General features: G+C 41.2%; 1 protein-coding gene across 1 annotated transcript in view; it reads left to right on the top strand.

Annotated features, from left to right (window-relative positions):
• The window catches only part of LOC138853681 (putative neural-cadherin 2), a 197,148-nt gene that overhangs the window by 175,444 nt on the left and 913 nt on the right, over window positions 1-20,791 (top strand). The window contains exon 9 of the mRNA XM_070091743.1: window positions 13,080-13,256. Within this exon, the coding sequence (XP_069947844.1) occupies window positions 13,080-13,256 (177 nt within the window). The remainder of the gene's footprint in view (window positions 1-13,079; window positions 13,257-20,791) is intronic.

Here is a 20,791-nt window from a genome sequence, read left to right as displayed (position 1 = left end):
CCCACTACTCTCCCACATAAACACAGTTCCTCCTCTACCTCCCCCCCCCACACTCTGACATACACAATACTAACCTAATATACAGAATTACATAGATTTCCCACTCTGAGGCAATCAGGATAAAACAAAAATGGGCTGCCAGAGAGCAACAAGAAAAACCAAGGGACAGGAGGAGGAAACTGCAAAGGAAGATTGGGCAGCAGAGCTCACAAAAAGGGAACATGAATGGGAAAAGAAACTAGGAGAACTTAGCATGAGAATGGAAGAGAGGATAGACATGAAAAGCAGGAAGTGGGAGGTGCAAGTCAAAGCAGCAGAGGCCAGGATGCAGAGTTTAGAAGAGGAACTGAAAAATCTGAAACAGCCTAAAGAACTAAAGAACATTTTTGGATTGACAACAGAGACTGCTACCTCAGTCACAAATAAGGGGACTGTAGGGAAAGAAGGAGCAAAACTGCATGTAGAAGCTCAATCAGTGGAGACTGTAGTAAATGAAAGAGCTAAGCTATATGTGGAGGCCCTAACAGACCACAGCAGAGCCCAGGGAAAGCCGAGAAGGGAAAATGACAGGCCACTGAGCCCAAGTACATTATCTAGTGAAACTGAACAAAGGAAAGCTGCAATGGAGGAAAGCAAATTGAATGAGGGGATACACAGGGATATGCAGTGGGAGAATGAAAGGGTGAGTCAGTCTTTGTGTATGGGCTCCAGGAAGTTGAAGGGGAAACATATGAAGCAAGAAAACAAGGGGAAAAAAAGCAATTGAAAGCATAATGAAAGCAATAGGAGAAGACGACATGACCCAGCTGGAAAATTTTCGGAGAATAGGGGGGTTAAAAAAAGAACCCGGCCAGTGAAAGTGACCTTCAAGGCAGAATCGACTCAGAACAGGATCCTACAGGAGAAAGCACGATTAAGGGACATGCCGGCATACAGGAAGGTGTATCTCGACCGCGACAGAACACAAGCAGAAAGGAAGAAACAGAGAGAGATGGTACAAAGGCGAAAGGTGGAAAGAGAGGGGATGGAGAAGACAGACAGGAGATCCCAGACACAGCAAGATCAAATACAGCCTCCCTCACAACTTCCTATAGAAGCCTCCCAACCAGGTCAACCCCAGTGCAACCAAACACTCTAAACCAAAACACCCATGCCACATCCAATGCCCCCACCCACTGCATTACAAACTCCACCCCCACAGCAACCACCCATAGTTCCTTACCAGGTCTCCCACTTCCCCAACCCCAATATACCTCCCAGACCACAATCTTAGAAAAGAAGTTGAAGGTGTGGTATACAAATGCAGATGGAATAACAAATAAGTATGAGGAGTGGCACAGAAGAATCAAGGAGACATCCCCAGACATAATAGCACTCACAGAAACAAAACTCACCAGAATAATAACAGATTCAATCTTTCCATCCGGATATCAAATCCTCAGGAAAGACAGAGGGAGGAGAGGGGGAGGAGGAGTTGCACTGCTCATTAAAAACCAGTGGGGGTTTGAGAAAATGGAAGGAATGGATGGCACGGGCGAAAGGGACTACTTAGTAGGAACAATCCAGTCTGAGGGACATAAGGTGATAATTGCAGTAATGTACAACCCACCACAGAACTGCAGGAGGCCAAGAGAAGAATACGATGAGAGCAACAGAGCAATGGTCGACACACTAGCCGAGGTGGCCAGGAGAGCACACATGGGGGGAGCAAAGTTACTAGTTATGGGTGATTTCAATCACAAGGAGATTGACTGGGAAAACCTGGAGCCCCATGGGGGTCCCGAAACATGGAGAGCCAAGATGATGGATGTGGTACTGGAAAACCTCATGCATCAACATGTTAGAGACACTACCAGAGAGAGAGGAGAGAATGAACCAGCAAGACTGGACCTTGTATTCACCTTGAGTAGTTCTGACATCGAGGATATCATGTATGAAAGGCCCCTGGGAGCTAGTGATCATGTGGTTCTGTGTTTCGACTACATAGTTGAGCTCCAAGTGGAGAGAGCAGCAGGGATAGGGTGGGAAAAACCAAACTAAAAAAGGGGGAACTACTCAGGCTTTAGGAACTTCTTTCAAGACATTCAGTGGGAGAGGGAACTGACAGGAAAACCAGTACAAGAATTGATGGACTATGTGGCAACAAAATGCAAGGAGGCAGAGGAGAGGTTTGTTCCCAAGGGAAACAGAAATAATGGGAAGAACAAAACGAGTCCTTGGTTCACCCAAAGGTGTAGGGAGGCAAAAACTAGGTGTACTAGAGAATGGAAAAGGTACAGAAGACAGAGAACTCAGGAAAATAAAGAGATTAGCCGAAGAGCCAGAAACGAATATGCACAGATGAGAAGGGAGGCTCAGCGGCAAAACGAAAATGACATAGCATCGAAAGTCAAGACTGACCCGAAGCTGTTGTACAGCCACATCAGGAGAAAAAGAACAGTCAAGGAACAGGTAATCAGACTGAGGAAGGGTGATGGGGAATTCACAAGAAACGACCGGGAGGTATGTCAGGAGCTCAACACAAGATTTAAAGAAGTATTTACAGTGGAAACCAGTAGGACTCCAGGAAATCAGAACAGGGGGTGCACCAGCAAGTGCTGGATGAGGTACATATAACCAAGGAGGAGGTGAAGAAGCTGCTATGCGAACTAGACACCTCAAAGGCGGTGGGACCAGACAACATCTCTCCATGGGTCCTTAAAGAGGAAGCAGAGACATTGTGTGTACCATTAACAAAGATCTTCAACACATCATTTGAAACTGGGCAACTCCCCGAGGTATGGAAGATGGCAAATGTAGTCAAAATTTTGAAAAAGGGAGACAGGCATGAGGCACTAAACTACAGACCTGTATCACTAACGTGTATAGTATGCAAGGTCATGGAGAAGATCATCAGGAGGAGAGTGGTGGAGCACCTGGAAAGAAACAAGTGTATAATTGACAACCAGCATGGTTTCAGGGAGGGAAATTCCTGTGTCACAAACCTATTAGAGTTTTATGACAAGGTGACAGAAGTAAGACAAAAGAGAGAGGGGTGGATCGACTGCATTTTTTTGGACTGCAAGAAGGCCTTCGACACAGTTCCTCACAAGAGGTTACTGCAAAAGCTAGAGAATCAGGCACACATAACAGGAAAGGCACTGCAATGGATAAGAGAATACCTTACAGGGAGGCAACAACGAGTCATGGTACGTGACGAGGTGTCAAAGTGGGCGCCTGTGACAAGCGGGGTTCCACAGGGGTCAGTCCTAGGACCTGTGCTGTTCTTGGTATATGTGAATGACATAACGGAAGGGATAGACTCAGAAGTGTCCTTGTTTGCGGACGATGTGAAGTTAATGAGAAGAATCAAATCGGATGAGGATCAGGCAGGACTACAAAGAGACCTGGACAGGCTACAAGCCTGGTCCAGCAACTGGCTCCTTGAGTTTAACCCCGCCAAATGCAAAGTCATGAAGATTGGGGAAGGGCAAAGAAGACCGCAGACACAATATAGTTTAGATGGCAAAAGTCTGCAAACCTCACTCAAGGAAAAAGATCTGGGGGTGAGTATAACACCGAGCATATCTCCTGAGGCGCACATCAATCAGATAACTGCTGCAGCATACGGGCGCCTGGCAAACCTACGGATAGCGTTCCGATACCTCAGTAAGGAGTCGTTCAAGACTCTTTATACCATTTACGTCAGGCCCATACTGGAGTATGCAGCACCAGTTTGGAATCCACACCTAGTCAAGCACGTCAAGAAATTAGAGAAAGTGCAAAGGTTTGCAACAAGACTAGTCCCAGAGGTACGGGGATTGTCCTACGAAGAAAGGTTGAGGGAAATCGGCCTGACGACACTGGAGGCCAGGAGGGTCAGGGGAGACATGATAACGACATATAAAATACTGCGCGGAATAGACGAGGTGGACAAAGACGGGATGTTCCAGAGATGGGACACAGACACAAGAGGTCACAATTGGAAGTTGAAGACTCAGATGAATCAAAGGGATGTTAGGAAGTATTTCTTCAGTCATAGAGTAGTCAAGCCGTGGAATAGCCTAGAAAGTGAAGTAGTGGAGGCGGGAACCATACATCGTTTTAAGGCGAGGTATGATAAAGCTCATGGAGCAGGGAGAGAGAGGACCTAGTAGCAACCAGTGAAGAGGCGGGGCCAGGAGCTATGACTCGACCCCTGCAACCACAAATAGGTGAGTACAAATAGGTGAGTACACACACACACACACACACACACACAGGCCTAGTGTCTAATCGACATGTGCCTAGGACAAAATGGTAACTAACTAACTAGGTGAGTACAGGATCTGCTGTTAGGCACTTGAATAGCTATAGCATGCGCACACACACACACACGCATACACACAGTGAGTATAACACCAGGCACATCTCCTGAAGCGCACATCAATCAAATAACTGCTGCATCATATGGTCGCCTGGCAAACCTCAGAACAGCATTCCGACATCTTAATAAGGAATCGTTCAGGACCCTGTACACCGTGTACGTTAGGCCCATATTGGAGTATGCGGCACCAGTTTGGAACCCACACCTAGCCAAGCATGTAAAGAAACTAGAGAAAGTGCAAAGGTTTGCAACAAGACTAGTCCCAGAGTTAAGAGGTATGTCCTATGAGGAGAGGTTAAGGGAAATCAACCTGACGACACTGGAGGACAGGAGAGATAGGGGGGACATGATAACGACTTACAAAATACTGAGAGGAATTGACAAGGTGGACAAAGACAGGATGTTCCAGAGACTGGACACGGGGACACAGTTGGAAGCTGAAGACACAGATAAATCACAGGGATGTTAGGAAGTATTTATTCAGCCACAGAGTAGTCAGTAAGTGGAATAGTTTGGGAAGCGATGTAGTGGAGGCAGGATTCATACATAGCTTTAAGCAGAGGTACGATAAAGCTCATGGTTCAGGGAGAGTGACCTAGTAGCGACCAGTGAAGAGGCGGGGCCAGGAGCTTGGACTTGACCCCTGCAACCTCAACTAGGTGAGTACGCATACACACACACATACAGACACACACACACACACACACACACACACACATTATATATATATATATATATATATATATATATATATACTTATTTACTTAATTGTATTTATATGTGTGCAGAATAACCACTGTGAAAAAATAGTTGAATTTCAAGTGTGCATATGGAATATTTTGAGATAGGATTCTTTTACAAATTCTTTTCTAGCAGAGCTGAATGGTTTCGATATGTTGATGATATTTTATGTCTTATGCCTAAGAATATAGATATACACTATTTCCTTGGTAAATTAAAAAATTTAGCTCTTTCCTTAAAATTTACTGTTGAATTTGAGCGTAATAACTCACTGCATTTTCTAGAGGGGAACCATGATTGTAAATTTAAAATTTACAAAAAACCTACAAATAACTGTCCCCATGTACATTAATATTCTTCACATCAAGATAAAATTAAACTATCTGTATTCTCATCAGTGTTTTTGAGAGCTTTACGTACTTGTAGTTCAAAGTTCATAGATGAAGAAATCCCCGAAAATTTATATGAAATTGCTAATGATCTAAAATATTCAAGTAACTTAATTGATGAATCTTTCAAAACTGCTAGAAATACCTTCTACAGTTCGGAAAGTGATAACCAGCCTTATTCAACTAAAAAACCCTTTCGGTTTAGCGCTTCTTATGGTTATAATAACACTCAACTAAAAGTATGTCGGTCCTACCTTAACATGAAAATTTGGTTGATTTGCCTTCTCTTCTTAAGAATTTTAATATTAAAGTTGTATTTAGAAATCCTGAAACAGTGAAAAAACTTTTGATATAAAATTTCTCCAAAAATGTTGACGGATGCGTCTGCAATATTCCTTGTCAAATATGTGATAAATTTTATTATGGTGAAACTGGTAAAAGTCTTGAACTAAGATTAAAATAACATAAATATTACATTAGAAGTGGACAAGTTTCTAATGCTCTATTTATTTTCGAGAGAGATTTTAATCATCCAATTATTTTTCATAGGTTGTATCTAGCAAATCCATTGTCGAAAGAAATGTGAAAATATCTAGATTCATCAAAAATACTTTTGAAAATAATATGAATATTGCGTTTGAGTTATACAAAATAGATTAATGTATAATTAATAAAATTAGACAAATTAAAATTTGGGTAGAATCTAAAATACATTAGACAATTTTTTTGGGGGGTAGAATATAAGCTGTGTTTCAAAGATAACTGACTACATACCTACATCATCATAAAAAAGTCAAGTGTTGCAGGGTGGCAGCGAGGTGTAGTCTCGTCCTTGTATGCCTTCCTATTAACTTTTTATTTTTATAGTTCCTTGATAATGTGAGAAATCACGAATGCTCTTGGAATTCTACCATTTTTTCACAGTGGTTGTTCTGCATATTGTGATATCACCTGTTTACTGAGATTTTATATATATATATATATATATATATATATATATATATATATATATATATATATATATATATATATATATATATATATATATATATTATATATATATATATATATATATATATATATATATATATATATATATATATATATATATATATATATATTTATATATATATATATATATATATATATATATATATATATATATATTCACTCACACCTCACTCTCCGCCTATATATAATGTCTTTCTATCTCAGTATGTTAGATGTGATCAAGGTCCCAGGACCGGAAGGTTTTCTAATAAATATGTCATAGTGTTTGCTTACGTGCCCTTCTAAACCAGCTTGTCAGTATTTATTACCAAGGTTTATACCATGTTTTGCTGTCAACGTTTACTGAACTTCCTCTGGAGTTCATTAAAATATATGTATTATGTGGTGGTATACTTTCTTAAATATGTTTCTTGCCAAATTTTTGCACTATTCTTCCTATCAATCAAACACTAACAGATACTTCACTCTAATTGTCTTCCATCACGGACGTAAATGGTATATAATTCCCAATGAGCCTCCTGGCTGCTTAATTCCCTTTTCATGGAGATACTATGTTAGTTTTAAGCCAGTTATATTCGCACAAGTTTAATAAGAAGTCTGATAACAGAGTTATCAATACATGGGTAACACTTGTGTGATGTGTGTGGATTAGAAACCCGACAAGTTGACATTTAGGAAAACTTCATTGAGGAAACGTTCGGGCAGGCGGTGGCTTCTTCAGTCCAGTACAGATAAAATCAGAGTTAGAGTAGGAGGAGTTAGAGGTAATCAGTCTATTAGTCTTGAGTCGATGTGTTAAGTCTATCAGTTTTGGAACAGAGCAAGAACTTTACTAAAACAACCCTCTCTCTCTCTCTCTCTTACACAGGGTTTGACAAGGATAGGATAAGGATCCCTAACTTTATTGACAAACCATTGACAAGTTAAGGATTCCTAACTTTATTGACAAGCTAGGAGCTGTATCTGCATCAGCTCATTTGAAAGTATTTCTGTTGTTAACAAACATACAAGTAGGTAACAGGATGAAGTTGGAGCTATCTGTGGGCCAGCATATTCTTTTGATCAACTGACTTTATCTCACTGATATCTTTATGCTGTACGAACGTCTTCCAGACTCGAGTCATTCTGGGGAAAAAGGATCTCAGATGGAGTGATGTTCTGGAGAAGGGTACAGCCAGAGTGAAGTTGCTGCTTTCTGCCCGTCTTGCGGTATATAAGCTTGCTTCTTGCTGTCCTCGAAGTGGAGCCAAGTGTGGTACTTTGACAATATTGGTCATGTACATAACAGTAAGGCCACCTAAATCCCTCCTGTGTTGAAGGCTCTGCTGAAATGACAGATCTATCCAGGATGGGTCCAGGCGAGAGATGAGACGTCTTGCTCTGTTCTCTACTTTGTCAAGCAGTCGCAGATGAGAGGGGAAGGCGGGCAAACCAAGAAAGTGGAGCATACTCAAGGTGTGAGCGTACTTGTGCCTCACAAGTACGCTCACCTCATTCTCTCTCTCTTTCTCTCTCTCTCTCTCTCTCTCTCTCTCTCTAGCATAATTAAATCATGAATATAAAGCTCTCTTCAATCATGTGTGATTTGATAAAGTTTTCGCATCAAGTCATTACTTCTTTCGCTCTAATGTATCATGATATTGAATTTATAAAGCTCTCCTAGAGCTCTCTTTATGCAATTCGTTGATTTTGTGAAGATCTCTTTAATTGAGTTATGAATTAATAAAGGTTTCCTGCGTCAGGTCATATCTTCTTAATGAAGCTTGCTTGTATTAAGTGACGACACGATAAAGCTTTTCTGTATCACATCATGATTTACTAAAGCTCTCCTGTATTGAATTATATCTTGAAAAAGCTCTCCTCTATGGAGTCATGACTTGATATAGTTCTTCTGCATCATCCCCTTGATAACGCTCTTCTGCATCATGCCCTTGATAACGCTCTTCTGCATTATGCCCTTGATAACGTTCTTTTGCATCATGCCCTTGATAACGTTCTTTTGCACCATGCCCTTGATAACGCTCTTCTGTATCATGCCCTTGATAACGCTCTTCTGTATCATGCACTTGATAACGCTCTCCTACATCTGCCCTTGATAACGCTCTTCTGTATCATGCTCTTGATAACGCTCTTCTGTATCATGCCCTTGATAACGCTCTTCTGCATCATGCCCTTGATAACGCTCTTTTGCATCAAGCCCTTGATAACGCTCTTCTGCATCATGCCCTTGATAACGCTCTTCTGTATCATGCTCTTGATAACGCTCTTCTGTATCATGCCCTTGATAACGCTCTTCTGTATCATGCTCTTGATAACGCTCTGCTGCATCATGCCCTTGATAACGCTCTTCTGTATCATGCTCTTGATAACGCTCTTCTGTATCATGCCCTTGATAACGCTCTTCTGCATCATGCCCTTGATAACGCTCTGCTGCATCATGCCCTTCATAACGCTCTGCTGCATCATGTCCTTGATAACGCTCTTTTGCATCATGCACTTGATAACGCTCTCCTACATCATGCCCTTGATAACGCTCTCCTGCATCATGCTCTTGATAACACTCTCTGCACCATGCCCTTGATAACACTTTCCTGCATCATGCACTTGATAACGCTCTCCTACATCTGCCCTTGATAACGCTCTCCTGCATCATGCCCTTGATAACGTTCTCCTACAGCATGCCCTTGATAACGCTCTCCTACATCTTGCCCTTGATAACAGTCTCCTGCATCATGCTCTTGATAACACTCTCTGCACCATGCCCTTGATAACGCTCTCCTGCATCATTCCCTTGATAACGCTCTCCTGCATATTGCCCTTGATAACGCTCTCCTGCATTATGCCCTTGATAACGCTCTCCTGCATCATGCCCTTGATAACACTCTCCTGCATCATGCCCTTGATAACGCTCTCCTGCATCTTGCCCTTGATAACGCTCTCCTGCATCATGCCCTTGATAACGCTCTCCTGCATCATGCCCTTGATAACGCTCTCCTGCATCATGCCCTTGATAACGCTCTCCTGCATCATGCCCTTGATAACGCTCTCCTGCATCATGCCCTTGATAACGCTATCCTGCATCATGCCCTTGATAACACTCTCCTGCATCATGCCCTTGATAACGCTCTCCTGCATCTTGCCCTTGATAACACTCTCCTGCATCATGCCCTTGATAACGATCTCCTGCATCATGCCCTTGATAACGCTCTCCTTCCTCTTGCCCTTGATAACGCTCTCCTGCATCATGTCCTTTATAACGCTCTCCTGCATCATGCCCTTGATAACGCTCTCCTGCATCTTGCCCTTGATAACGCTCTCCTGCATCATGCCCTTGATAACGCTCTCCTGCATCATTTCCTTGATAACGCTCTCCTGCATCATGCCCTTGATAACGCTCTCCTGCCTCTTGCCCTTGATAACGCTCTCCTGCATCATGTCCTTGATAACGTTCTCCTGCATCATGTCTTTGATATCGCTCTCCTGCATCATGCCCTTGATAACGCTCTCCTGCATCATGCCCTTGATAACGCTCTCCTGCATCATGCCCTTGATAACGCTCTCCTGCATCATGCCCTTGATAACGCTCTCCTGCATCATGCCCTTGATAACGCTCTCCTGCATCATTCCCTTGATAACGCTCGCCTGCATCATGCCCTTGATAACGCTCTCCTGCATCATGCCCTTGATAACGCTTTCCTTCATCATGCCCTTGATAACGCTCTCCTGCATCATGCCCTTGATAACGCTCTCCTGCATCATGACCTTGATAACGCTCTCCTGCATCATGCCCTTGATAACGCTCTCCTGCATCATGCCCTTGATAACGCTCTCCTGCAAGCAACAATTGATGACTTAATTCACTTCCTCGGTATTAATACGTGACATTATACAACTCTGTTTTGTGATCTAAACATCGACTTTCCAGCCATCTTAGAAAACCAAGATTTTTACAGCAAAAAATACAAAAGCTGAGGAAGGTGCAATAAACAGCGGTGCTGGACATGGGAAGATAAATGAGGAGAACAATGGCTCTGGAAACATGTTTGCACATTTTCAACATCTTATCTTCCTCAGAGTTGTTACCCCAGCATTATCCTTCCCATGGTTTATATGTCTATCTTATTCTTCTCAGGGTGAATATTTACCTCTTATCTTCCTCAGGGTGAATACTTCACTCTTATTTTTCTCAGGGTGAATACTTCACTCTTTTTTAACTCAGGGTACATACTTTTTAAAAACTTTCCTCACGGTGAATAGTTACTTCTCATTTTCTTCAGGGTGAATATTCCTCTCTTATTTACCTCAGGGTGAACACAACCCTATTATTTTCCTCAGGGTGAATACTTCTCTTTTATTTCCTCAGGGTGAATACTTCCCTCTTATTTTCTTCAGGGTGAAAACTTCCCTCTTATTTTCCTCAGGGTGAATATTTCCCTCTTATTTTCCTCAGGGTGAATATTTCCTCTTATTTTTGTCAGGGTGAATACTACCCTTCTTTTCTTTCAGGGTGAATATTTCCCTCATATTTTACTCAGGGTGAATACTTCCCTTTTATTTTCCTTAGGATGAATACTTCCCTCTTCCTTACCTTCCTCTTGGATATCTTTATTGTGTGTTTAATAAAGATTTCCAGGTGTTGTACCTGTGTCACATTCATCATTTTGTCGGTGTTATACCATTAATATGGTGATTTCTTCCCTTTTGTACTTACCGAGGAAATTACCTCTCTCTCTCTCTCTCTCTCTCTCTCTCTCTCTCTCTCTCTCTCTCTCTCTCTCTCTCTATCTCTCTCTCTCTCTCTCCCCTCTCCTCTCCTCCTCTCTCTCCCTCTCTCCCTCTCTCTCTCTCTCTCTCTCCTCTCTCTCTCTCTCTCTCTCTCTCTCTCTCTCTCTCTCTCTCTCTCTCTCTCTCTCTCTCTCTCTCTCTCTCTCTCTCTCTCTCTCCCTCTCTCTCTCTCTCTCTCTCTCTCTCTCTCTCTCTCTCTCTCTCTCTCTCTCTCTCTCTCTCTCTCTCTCTCTCTCTCTCTCTCTCTCTCTCTCTCTCTCTCTCTCTCTCTCCCTCTCTCTCTCTCTCTCTCTCTCTCTCTCTCTCTCTCTCTCTCTCTCTCTCTCTCTCTCTCTCTCTCTCTCTCTCTCTCTCTCTCTCTCTCCATCTCTTTCTCTCTCTCTCTCTCTCTCTCTCCCTCTCTCTCTCCCTCTCTCTCTCTCTCTCTCTCTCTCTCTCTCTCTCTCTCTCTCTCTCTTCCTTCTCATGATGAATACTTCTTAGCAATTCTCCACGGTGTGAATACTTCTCAGCTTCCACCGTGTGAATACTTATCCTCCACAGTGTGAGTACTTCTCATCCTATACAGTGTGAATATTTCTCATCCTTCACAGTGTGAATACTTCTCATCCTCCACGGTGTGAATACTTCTTATCCTCCACAGTGTGAATACTTCTTATCCTCCACAGTGTCAATACTTCTGATCCTCCACAGTGTGAATATTTCTCATCCTCCACTATGTGAATACCTCTTATCTTCCACAGTGTGAATACATCTTATCCTCCACAGTGTAAATACTTATCCTCCACAGTGTGAATACTTATCCTTCACAGTGTGAATACTTCTTATCCTCCTCATTGTGAATACTTATCCTCTACAGTGTGAATACTTATCCTCCACAGTGTGAATACTTCTCATCCTATACAGTGTCAATACTTCTCATCCTCCACAGTGTGAATGCTTCTCATCCTCCACAATGTGAATACTTCTTATCTTCTACAGTGTGAATACTTATCCTTCACAGCGTGAATACTTCTTATCCTCCACAGTGTGAATACTTATCCTCCACAGTGTGAATACTTCTTATCTCCAGAGTGTGAATACTTATCCTCCACAGTGTGAATACTTCTTATCTTCTACAGTGTGAATACTTATCCTTCACAGCGTGAATACTTCTTATCCTCCACAGTGTGAATACTTATCCTCCACAGTGTGAATACTTCTTATCTCCAGAGTGTGAATACTTATCCTCCACAGTGTGAATACTTCTTATCCTACACAGTGTGAATACTCCTCCTCTTCCACAGTGTAAATATTTATCTTCCACAGTGTGAATACATCTCGTCGTTTACAGTGTGACTAGTTTTTATCTTCAAGAGTATTAATTCTTCTCATCTTTCAGTGTGAATACTTCTCATCCTTCACAGTGTGACTACTTCTCATCCTTCACAGTGTGACTACTTCTCATCCTTCACAGTGTGACTACTTCTCATCCTTCACAGTGTGACTACTTCTCATCCATCACAGTGTGACTACTTCTCATCCTTCACAGTACGAATGTTTCTCATCCTTCACAGTGTGAAAACTTCTCATCTTCCACATTGTAAATACTTCTCACTCAGCATCCACAACGTGTAATTATTCTCACCGGTCCTCCACACACTAAATTGTGAATACTTCCTCTCATCCTGAACACTATCATCCCATCCTCCCAAAGGTAATTATTTACCCCTCCATCCTCCACGTGGTGCAAACTTCCTACTCATCCTCCACTGAGTCAATACTTCCCAACTATCCTGCTCAAAGGTAATCTCTTCTGTTCTCGTCAGGGTCCAGCAGACTGGTCTGATCTCAGCCACGTTGACTCAGCGTGGGTGAAGATCACACTGAGAAACCTCAATGATAACCCACCCACGTTCTCACGCCCGCACGCCCACGTCACCGTCAGGGAGGACCTGGCCCCCGGCACGCTGCTGACCACTCTACCCGCCCACGACCCTGACGTGGTCAGTGTAAAAGTATTTTATTTCATAATGAACAGATCTTGTTCATTGTTCATCAAACTAACGCGACCTCACTCAGTCTTCATCATACTAACGGCATCTCATTATTTATTATTTATTCTACTGGTGCTGTTATACACATTGTTCTTCATGCTAATGAGACTCTCCTCATTTTCTCACAAAATCATCGAATTCCTATTCAATTATTATTACATTAATGCAATCTTGTTCATTGTTCCTCATAAAAAATGTTCATTATTCTCAATTTTCGTCACATTAGCGAGATCTAACTCATTATTCTTCAAAATAAAGATATCCTATTTTTTATTTATCATATATACGATATTTTACTCATTGATCATATTAACGAAGTCTTAATTATTCTTCATAATATATAATGAGATCTTAGTCATTCGTTATGATATTTAGAAAATTTTGCTCAACAAGAACTCGATTTAAGTCGTAATTAATGACTGTAAAATGAATAAAAGAAAGATAAACGAGGGGATCGATCCGCGGTCCTGGTAGTGGCAGGTCCAGCGCTTCACCTCTGAGTTATGGGGCTTCTAGTGGGAAAGATCCGGTGACAGTTTCTGTCCATGTCTCCCTCAGTGGCTTCGTCTGTCACCCTTCTGACTCTGACAGTGGCACCGTTGTCACCCTTCTGACTCTGACAGTGGCACCGTCTGTCACCCTTCTGACTCTGACAGTGGCACCGTTGTCACCCTTCTGACTCTGACAGTGGCTCCGTCTGTCGCTCTTCTGAGTCTCACAGTTCCATCAACTTTCACAGTAAATCTGTCTCCACCTTACTCAAAACCAAAAACCATATTTCGCGGCCTATTAGACGCATTTTCTTCCATAAAATGTCTCTAAAAACCACCCTGCGTCTTATAAACTGAAGATGAGTGACTGGAGCTATAAGTTTGGGGTGTGGGGTGGGCTGTAGCACTCCCAGTTACGTCCGATGACGAGCCATTGAAACTAAAACAAGTCTTATAAGCCGCGTCTTATAAGCCGCAAAATACCGTAATCTATTAACTCGTTTAAAGTCGTGGTAAACTACTGCAAATGAATAAGTAGAAATACAGATGGGAATCGAACCGTGGTCCTGATAGTGGCAGGTCCAGCGTTTTACCACTAAGCTACGGGGCCCCTAATTGGAAAGATTATGTCGAGTTGATAGACTATATGGCTTTGGGGAAGGTGAAAATAGATTTGCTGAAAAAGCAGCAGGAGCTGTGGGAAAGATTCATAGGGGTCACAGATGGTGCTGATGACGGAGTCATTTGGGTCACAGATGGTGCTGCTGACGGAGACATTTGGGTCACAGATGGTGCTGCTGACGGAGACATGAATAAAAATTACACTTTCAAATTTTTCCTTCTAGAAGCCCCGTAGCTCATCGGTAAACCACTAGACCTGCCACTATCCACACCATGAAAATGGTAATAACTATGACTATAATTTTTAAGGGGTTGGATCGGTAAGCCAGCGGAAGGTCTCGGTCAGATGACCAAAAGCTCCAACGGCGGGTCATCTGACAAGACCCGCGTTAGGAAACTCTGATCCTGTTTCCTGACGAACCATACCTAACCTAACCTAAGACCACCGTTCGTTCCTACCCTCCATCTTTGGAGATTTTACTCATAGTTCATCATATTAACGAGATCTTACTCATTGTTCATCATGTTAACGAGATCTTACTCAATGTTCATCATGTTAACGAGATCTTACTCACTGTTCATCATATTAACGATATCTTACTCATTGTTCATCATGTAAACGAGATCTTACTCATTGTTCATCGTGTTAACGAGATCTTACTCACTGTTCGTCCTATTAACGAGATCTTACTCATTGTTCATCATGTTAACGAGATCTTACTCATTGTTCATCATGTTAACGAGATCTTAATCATTGTTCATATTAACGAGATCTTACTAATTATTCACCGTGTTAACGAGATCTTACTGATAGTTCATCATATTAACGAGATCTTATTAATTATCCATCACACTAACGAGATCACATTTACTGTTTATTATGAACAACTAATTGACATAAGGGCAAAGAAATTCCGATATATATATTTTTATTTTCGACCAGGGAGAGCATCCTTATGGGAAAACACTAAACTAGTATGAGTGTTACAACACCTGGAGAATGGGAGGGTATTACGCTTTATCCAAGGAATGGGAGGGTAGCTCAGTTTCCTATATTCAGTATTTTATGTAGATGGAGCTAATCGGAAAATGGAGGGAATTCAGGTGCAGGCGAGTAAGACACATTTGGTATTTTTGTTGAGATGTTTCGCCTGCTCATCAGGCTTCCTCAGTCGATATAGGAGACAGTAGAAATCTTGGAGTTGTAGATACGAGGTGATCAGTCTCTTGGTCTCTCAGTTTGAGGTGATCAGTTCCTCAGCCTTGGTGTGTGTTCGGATCCGTAGCCATCTAAGGAAGTAGAAAGTAGGTTCATTTTCTTGGCTCACTATTCCTTGTGTTTTTGGAAATGATATCAAATGCCATCAAATTGATGATTAAGACAAAGGTGTCCTTCACCAGCGTCAGGGAACTTTCCCAGAAGGATTCGTAGAGCAAAGTGCCATCGACCAGAATTTAAGGTACCTTCCCTTGAAGGAAGGTGTAGTAGTGACTTTGTAGTAACACTTCAGATTTACTTTTGATCCAGTAAACTCACTCAAGGGAGCAACGTAACTACAGTATACCGCTAACCTCTTATATTATAGCTAAGTTTGAAGTACTTAACAAGCTCCTAACATACACCAAAGATTTAAACATATATCTTTTAAAATTCATACCTGAACATTCAGCTAAGCTGTTAATATACAAAATATCCGGATGTGTAAGTATATAAAAAGATATGTAATTATTATAATTATCCCGACTCTTTTATTCATATTTCAAATATACACTACGAATATACAGAATATAAAAACTTATTTTACTAGTTGTGAGCGAGGTTCTAGAAAAGTATCCCTGGATACTATAACCCCAGACTCCTTTACCTGGAAAGTAGTATAAAGAGCGGAATAAGTTCATAATAAAGTTAAATATGAACGTTGATGATTGGAAGGTAACCAGGCGAAGCAATCACAGGTTAACACATGTTAATTAATATTCCATTTCTTCAGAAAATATGATAAACTACACCTACACAACTTGAAAACAATTCGAACCTTTCATTAAGATAAACCAACTTCGAAAGTCTCAAGTTAAAAAAGAGAATTTTCGGCCTATTGCACAATGGTCGATATGTTAAAAGTTGCATTATCGAGGAACCACCTTTGATGGTTTAAGTAGGCTTCACCGGTGTTGAAAGTTTGAAGTCAATCATACTGGGCTTTTTTTTTTTAAGCTATACTACTGAAGCCAAATCCAGAAAGGATGTCATCGAAACTGAGCAAAGTCTTCCTGAAAATATCAATGGCTACATGAACGTTGTCCTGCAACAGTACTGAAAAACTGAAGGTGATCGGGAAAGGCTTTGTCCTGTTATAAGCGAGAACTTCGGTGGGGAAAAATATAATTAAGAATTTTAAGCTATACATAACAGGTATACAGTACCGACAAGATGAAAATTAGACACTTGTGCAACATCTAGTTATAAAGATACCCAGATGTTGCACATGTGTCTAATTTTCAACTTAAGTTAGTTCTTCGGAAATTATTAAATTTCGTTTATAAATAATTGAATTTACGCTCTGGAATGATACAGCTGCAGAGAAAAACTGAATTTGTGAATCTTTCTTCTAGTATATGTATAATAAAAATTTCAACATATTCTGGATATAATTAATGCTTATAATTTTTTTCGTTTTTTATTTTATTTTTTTTTTATTAGCTCAATGGCCGATTCCCACCAAGGCAGGGTGGCCCGTAAAAGAAAAACTTTCACCATCATTCACTCCATCACTGTCTTGCCAGAAGGGTGCTTTACACTACAGTTTTTAAACTGCAACATTAACACCCCTCCTTCAGAGTGCAGGCACTGTACTTCCCATCTCCAGGACTCAAGTCCGGCCTGAATCCCTTCATAAATGTTACTTTGCTCACACTCCAACAGCACGTCAAGTATTAAAAACTATTTGTCTCCATTCACTCCTATCAAACACACTCACGCATGCCCGCTGGAAGTTCAAGCCCCTCGGACACAAAACCTCCTTTACCCCCTCCATCCAACCTTTCCTAGGCCGAACCCTACCCCGCCTTCCTTCCACTACAGACTGATACACTCTTGAAGTCATTCTGTTTCGCTCCATTCTCTCTACATGTCCGAACCACCTCAACAACCCTTCCTCAGCCCTCTGGACAACAGTTTTGGCAATCCCGCACCTCCTCCTAACTTCCAAACTACGAATTCTCTGCATTATATTCACACCACACATTGCCCTCAGACGTGACATCTCCACTGTCTTAAGCCTTCTCCTCGCAGCAACATTCATCACCCATGCTTCACACCCATATAAGAGTTGGTAAAACTATACTCTCATACATTCCCCTCTTTGCCTCTAAGGACAAAGTTCTTTGTCTCCACAGACTCCTAAGTGCACCACTCACCCTTTTCCCCTTATCAATTCTATGTTTCACCTTATCTTTCATAGACCCATCCACTGACACGTCCACTCCCAAATATCTGAATGCATTCACCTCCTCCATACTCTCTCCCTCCAATCTGATATCCAATATTTCGTCACCTAATCTTTTGTTATCATCATAACCTTACTCTTTCCTGTATTCACTTTTAATTTTCTTCTTTTACATACCATACCAAATTCATTCACCAACCTCTGCAACTTCTCTTCAGAATCTCCCCAGAGCACAGTGTCATCAACAAAGAGCAACTGTGAAAACTCCCACTTTATATGGCCTCTTGCCAAGACCCTCGCATTTACTTCTCTTACAACCCCATCTATAAATATATTAAACAACCATGGTGACATCACTCATCCTTGTCTAAGGCCTACTTTTACTGAGAAATAATCTCCCTCTTTCCTACAGACTCTAACTTGAGCCTCACTATCCTCGTAACAACTCTTCACTGCTTTCAGTAGCCTACTTCCTATACCATACACCTGCAACATCTGCCACATTTCCCCCCTATCCACCTTGTCATACGCCTTTTCCAAATCCATAAATGCTACAAAAACCTCCTTAGCCTTAGCTAAATACTGTTCACTTATATGTTTCACTGTAAACACCTGGTCCACGCACCCCCTACCTTTCCTAAAGCCTCCTTGTTCATCTGCTATCCTATTCTCCGTCTTACTCTTAATTCTTTCAATAATAACTCTACCATACACTTAAGTCTATTTATAAAATTTATAAGGGGATAAGTCAGTTGAGTATACCTGGTATACTTAACAGACTTATCCCCCTATAAATTTTACACTGTCTTTTGTCCCCTTTGCCTTTATACAAAGGAACTATGCATGCTCTCTGCCAATCCCTAGGTACCTTACCCTCTTCCATACATTTATTAAATAATAGCACCAACCACTCCAAAACTGTATCCCCACCTGCTTTTAACATTTCTATCTTTATCCCATCAATCCCGGGTGCCTTACTCTCTTTCATTTTACTTACTGCCTCACGAACTTCTCCCACACTCACAACTGGCTCTTCCTCACTCCTACAAGATGTTATTCCTCCTTGCCCTATACATGAAATCACAGCTTCCCTATCTTCAACAACATTTAACAATTCCTCAAAATATTCCCTCCATCTTCCCAATACCTCTAAGTCTCCATTTAATAACTCTCCTCTCCTATTTTTAACTGACAAATCCATTTGTTCTCTAGGCTTCCTTAACTTGTTAATCTCACTCCAAAACTTTTTCTTATTTTCAACAAAATTTGTTGATAACATCTCACCCACTCTCTCATTTGCTCTCTTTTTATATTGCTTCACCACTCTCTTAACCTCTCTCTTTTTCTCCATATACTCTTCCCTCCTTGCATCACTTCTACTTTGTAAAAACTTCTCACATGCTAACCTTTTCTCCCTCACTACTCTCTTTACATCATCATTCCACCAATCGCTCCTCTTCCCTCCCGCACCCACTTTCCTGTAACCACAAACTTCTGCTGAACACTCTAACACTACATTTTTAAACCTACCCCATACCTCTTCGACCCCAATGCCTATGCTCTCATTAGCCCATCTATCCTCCAATAGCTGTTAATATCTTACCCTAACTGCCTCCTCTTTTAGTATATAAATCTTCACCTCTCTCTTACCTGATGCTTCTATTCTCCTTGTATCCCATCTACCTTTTACTCTCAGTGTAGCTACAACTAAAAAGTGATCTGATATATCTGTGGTTCCTCTATGAACATGTACATCCTGAAGTCTACTCAACAGTCTTTTATCTACCAATACATAATCCAACAAACTACTGTCATTTCTCCCTACATCATATCTTGTATACTTATTTATCCTCTTTTTCTTAAAATATGTATTACCTATAACTAAACCCCTTTCTATACAAAGTTCAATCAAAGGGCTCCCATTATCATTTACACCTGGCACCCCAAACTTACCTACCACACCCTCTCTAAAAGTTTCTCCTACTTTAGCATTCAGGTCCCCTACCACAATTACTCTCTCACTTGGTTCAAAGGTTCCTATACATTCACTTAACATCTCCCAAAATCTCTCTCTCTCCTCTACATTCCTCTCTTCTCCAGGTGCATACACGCTTGTTATGACCCACTTTTTGCATCCAACCTTTACTTTAATCCACATAATCCTTGAATTTACACATTCATATTCTCTTCTCCTTCCATAACTGATCCTTCAACATTATTGCTACCCCTTCCTTAGCTTTAACTCTCTCAGATACTCCAGATTTAATCCCATTTATTTTCCCCCACCGAAACTCCCCTACCCCTTTCAGCTTTGTTTCGCTTAGTGCCAGGACATCCAACTTCTTTTCATTCATAACATCAGCAATCATCTGTTTCTTGTCATCTGCACTACATCCACGCACATTCAAGCATCCCAGTTTTATAAAGTTTTTCTTCTCTTTTTTAGTAAATGTTTACAGGAGAAGGGGTTACTAGCCCATTGCTCCCGGCATTTTAGTCAATTCATACGACACGCATGGTTTACGGAGGAAAGATTCTTTTCCACTTCTCCATGGACAATGGAAGAAATAAAGAAGAACAAGAGCTACTTAGAAAAAGGAGAAAAACCAGATATATATATATATATATATATATATATATATATATATATATATATATATATATATATATACATGTGCGTGTCTGCGAAGTGTGACCAAAGTGTAAGTAGGAGTAGCAAGATATCCCTGTTATCTAGCGTGCCTACATACCTGACACCAGCAATCCTACCATCATGAAAAACAGTTACAGGTTTCTGTTTCACAGTCATCTGGCGGGACGGTAGTACTTCCCTGGGTGGTTGCTGACTACCAACCTACTACCTAGGTAGTAGGTTGGTAGACATCGTAGAAAACTGCGTTTTCTTGAGTTCAGTCGCCCTTGAGCA

The sequence above is a fragment of the Cherax quadricarinatus genome, chromosome 37 (genome assembly GCF_038502225.1).
Source record: "Cherax quadricarinatus isolate ZL_2023a chromosome 37, ASM3850222v1, whole genome shotgun sequence".
Lineage (NCBI taxonomy): Eukaryota > Metazoa > Arthropoda > Malacostraca > Decapoda > Parastacidae > Cherax > Cherax quadricarinatus.
This window is presented reverse-complemented; position numbering and strand designations above follow the sequence as displayed.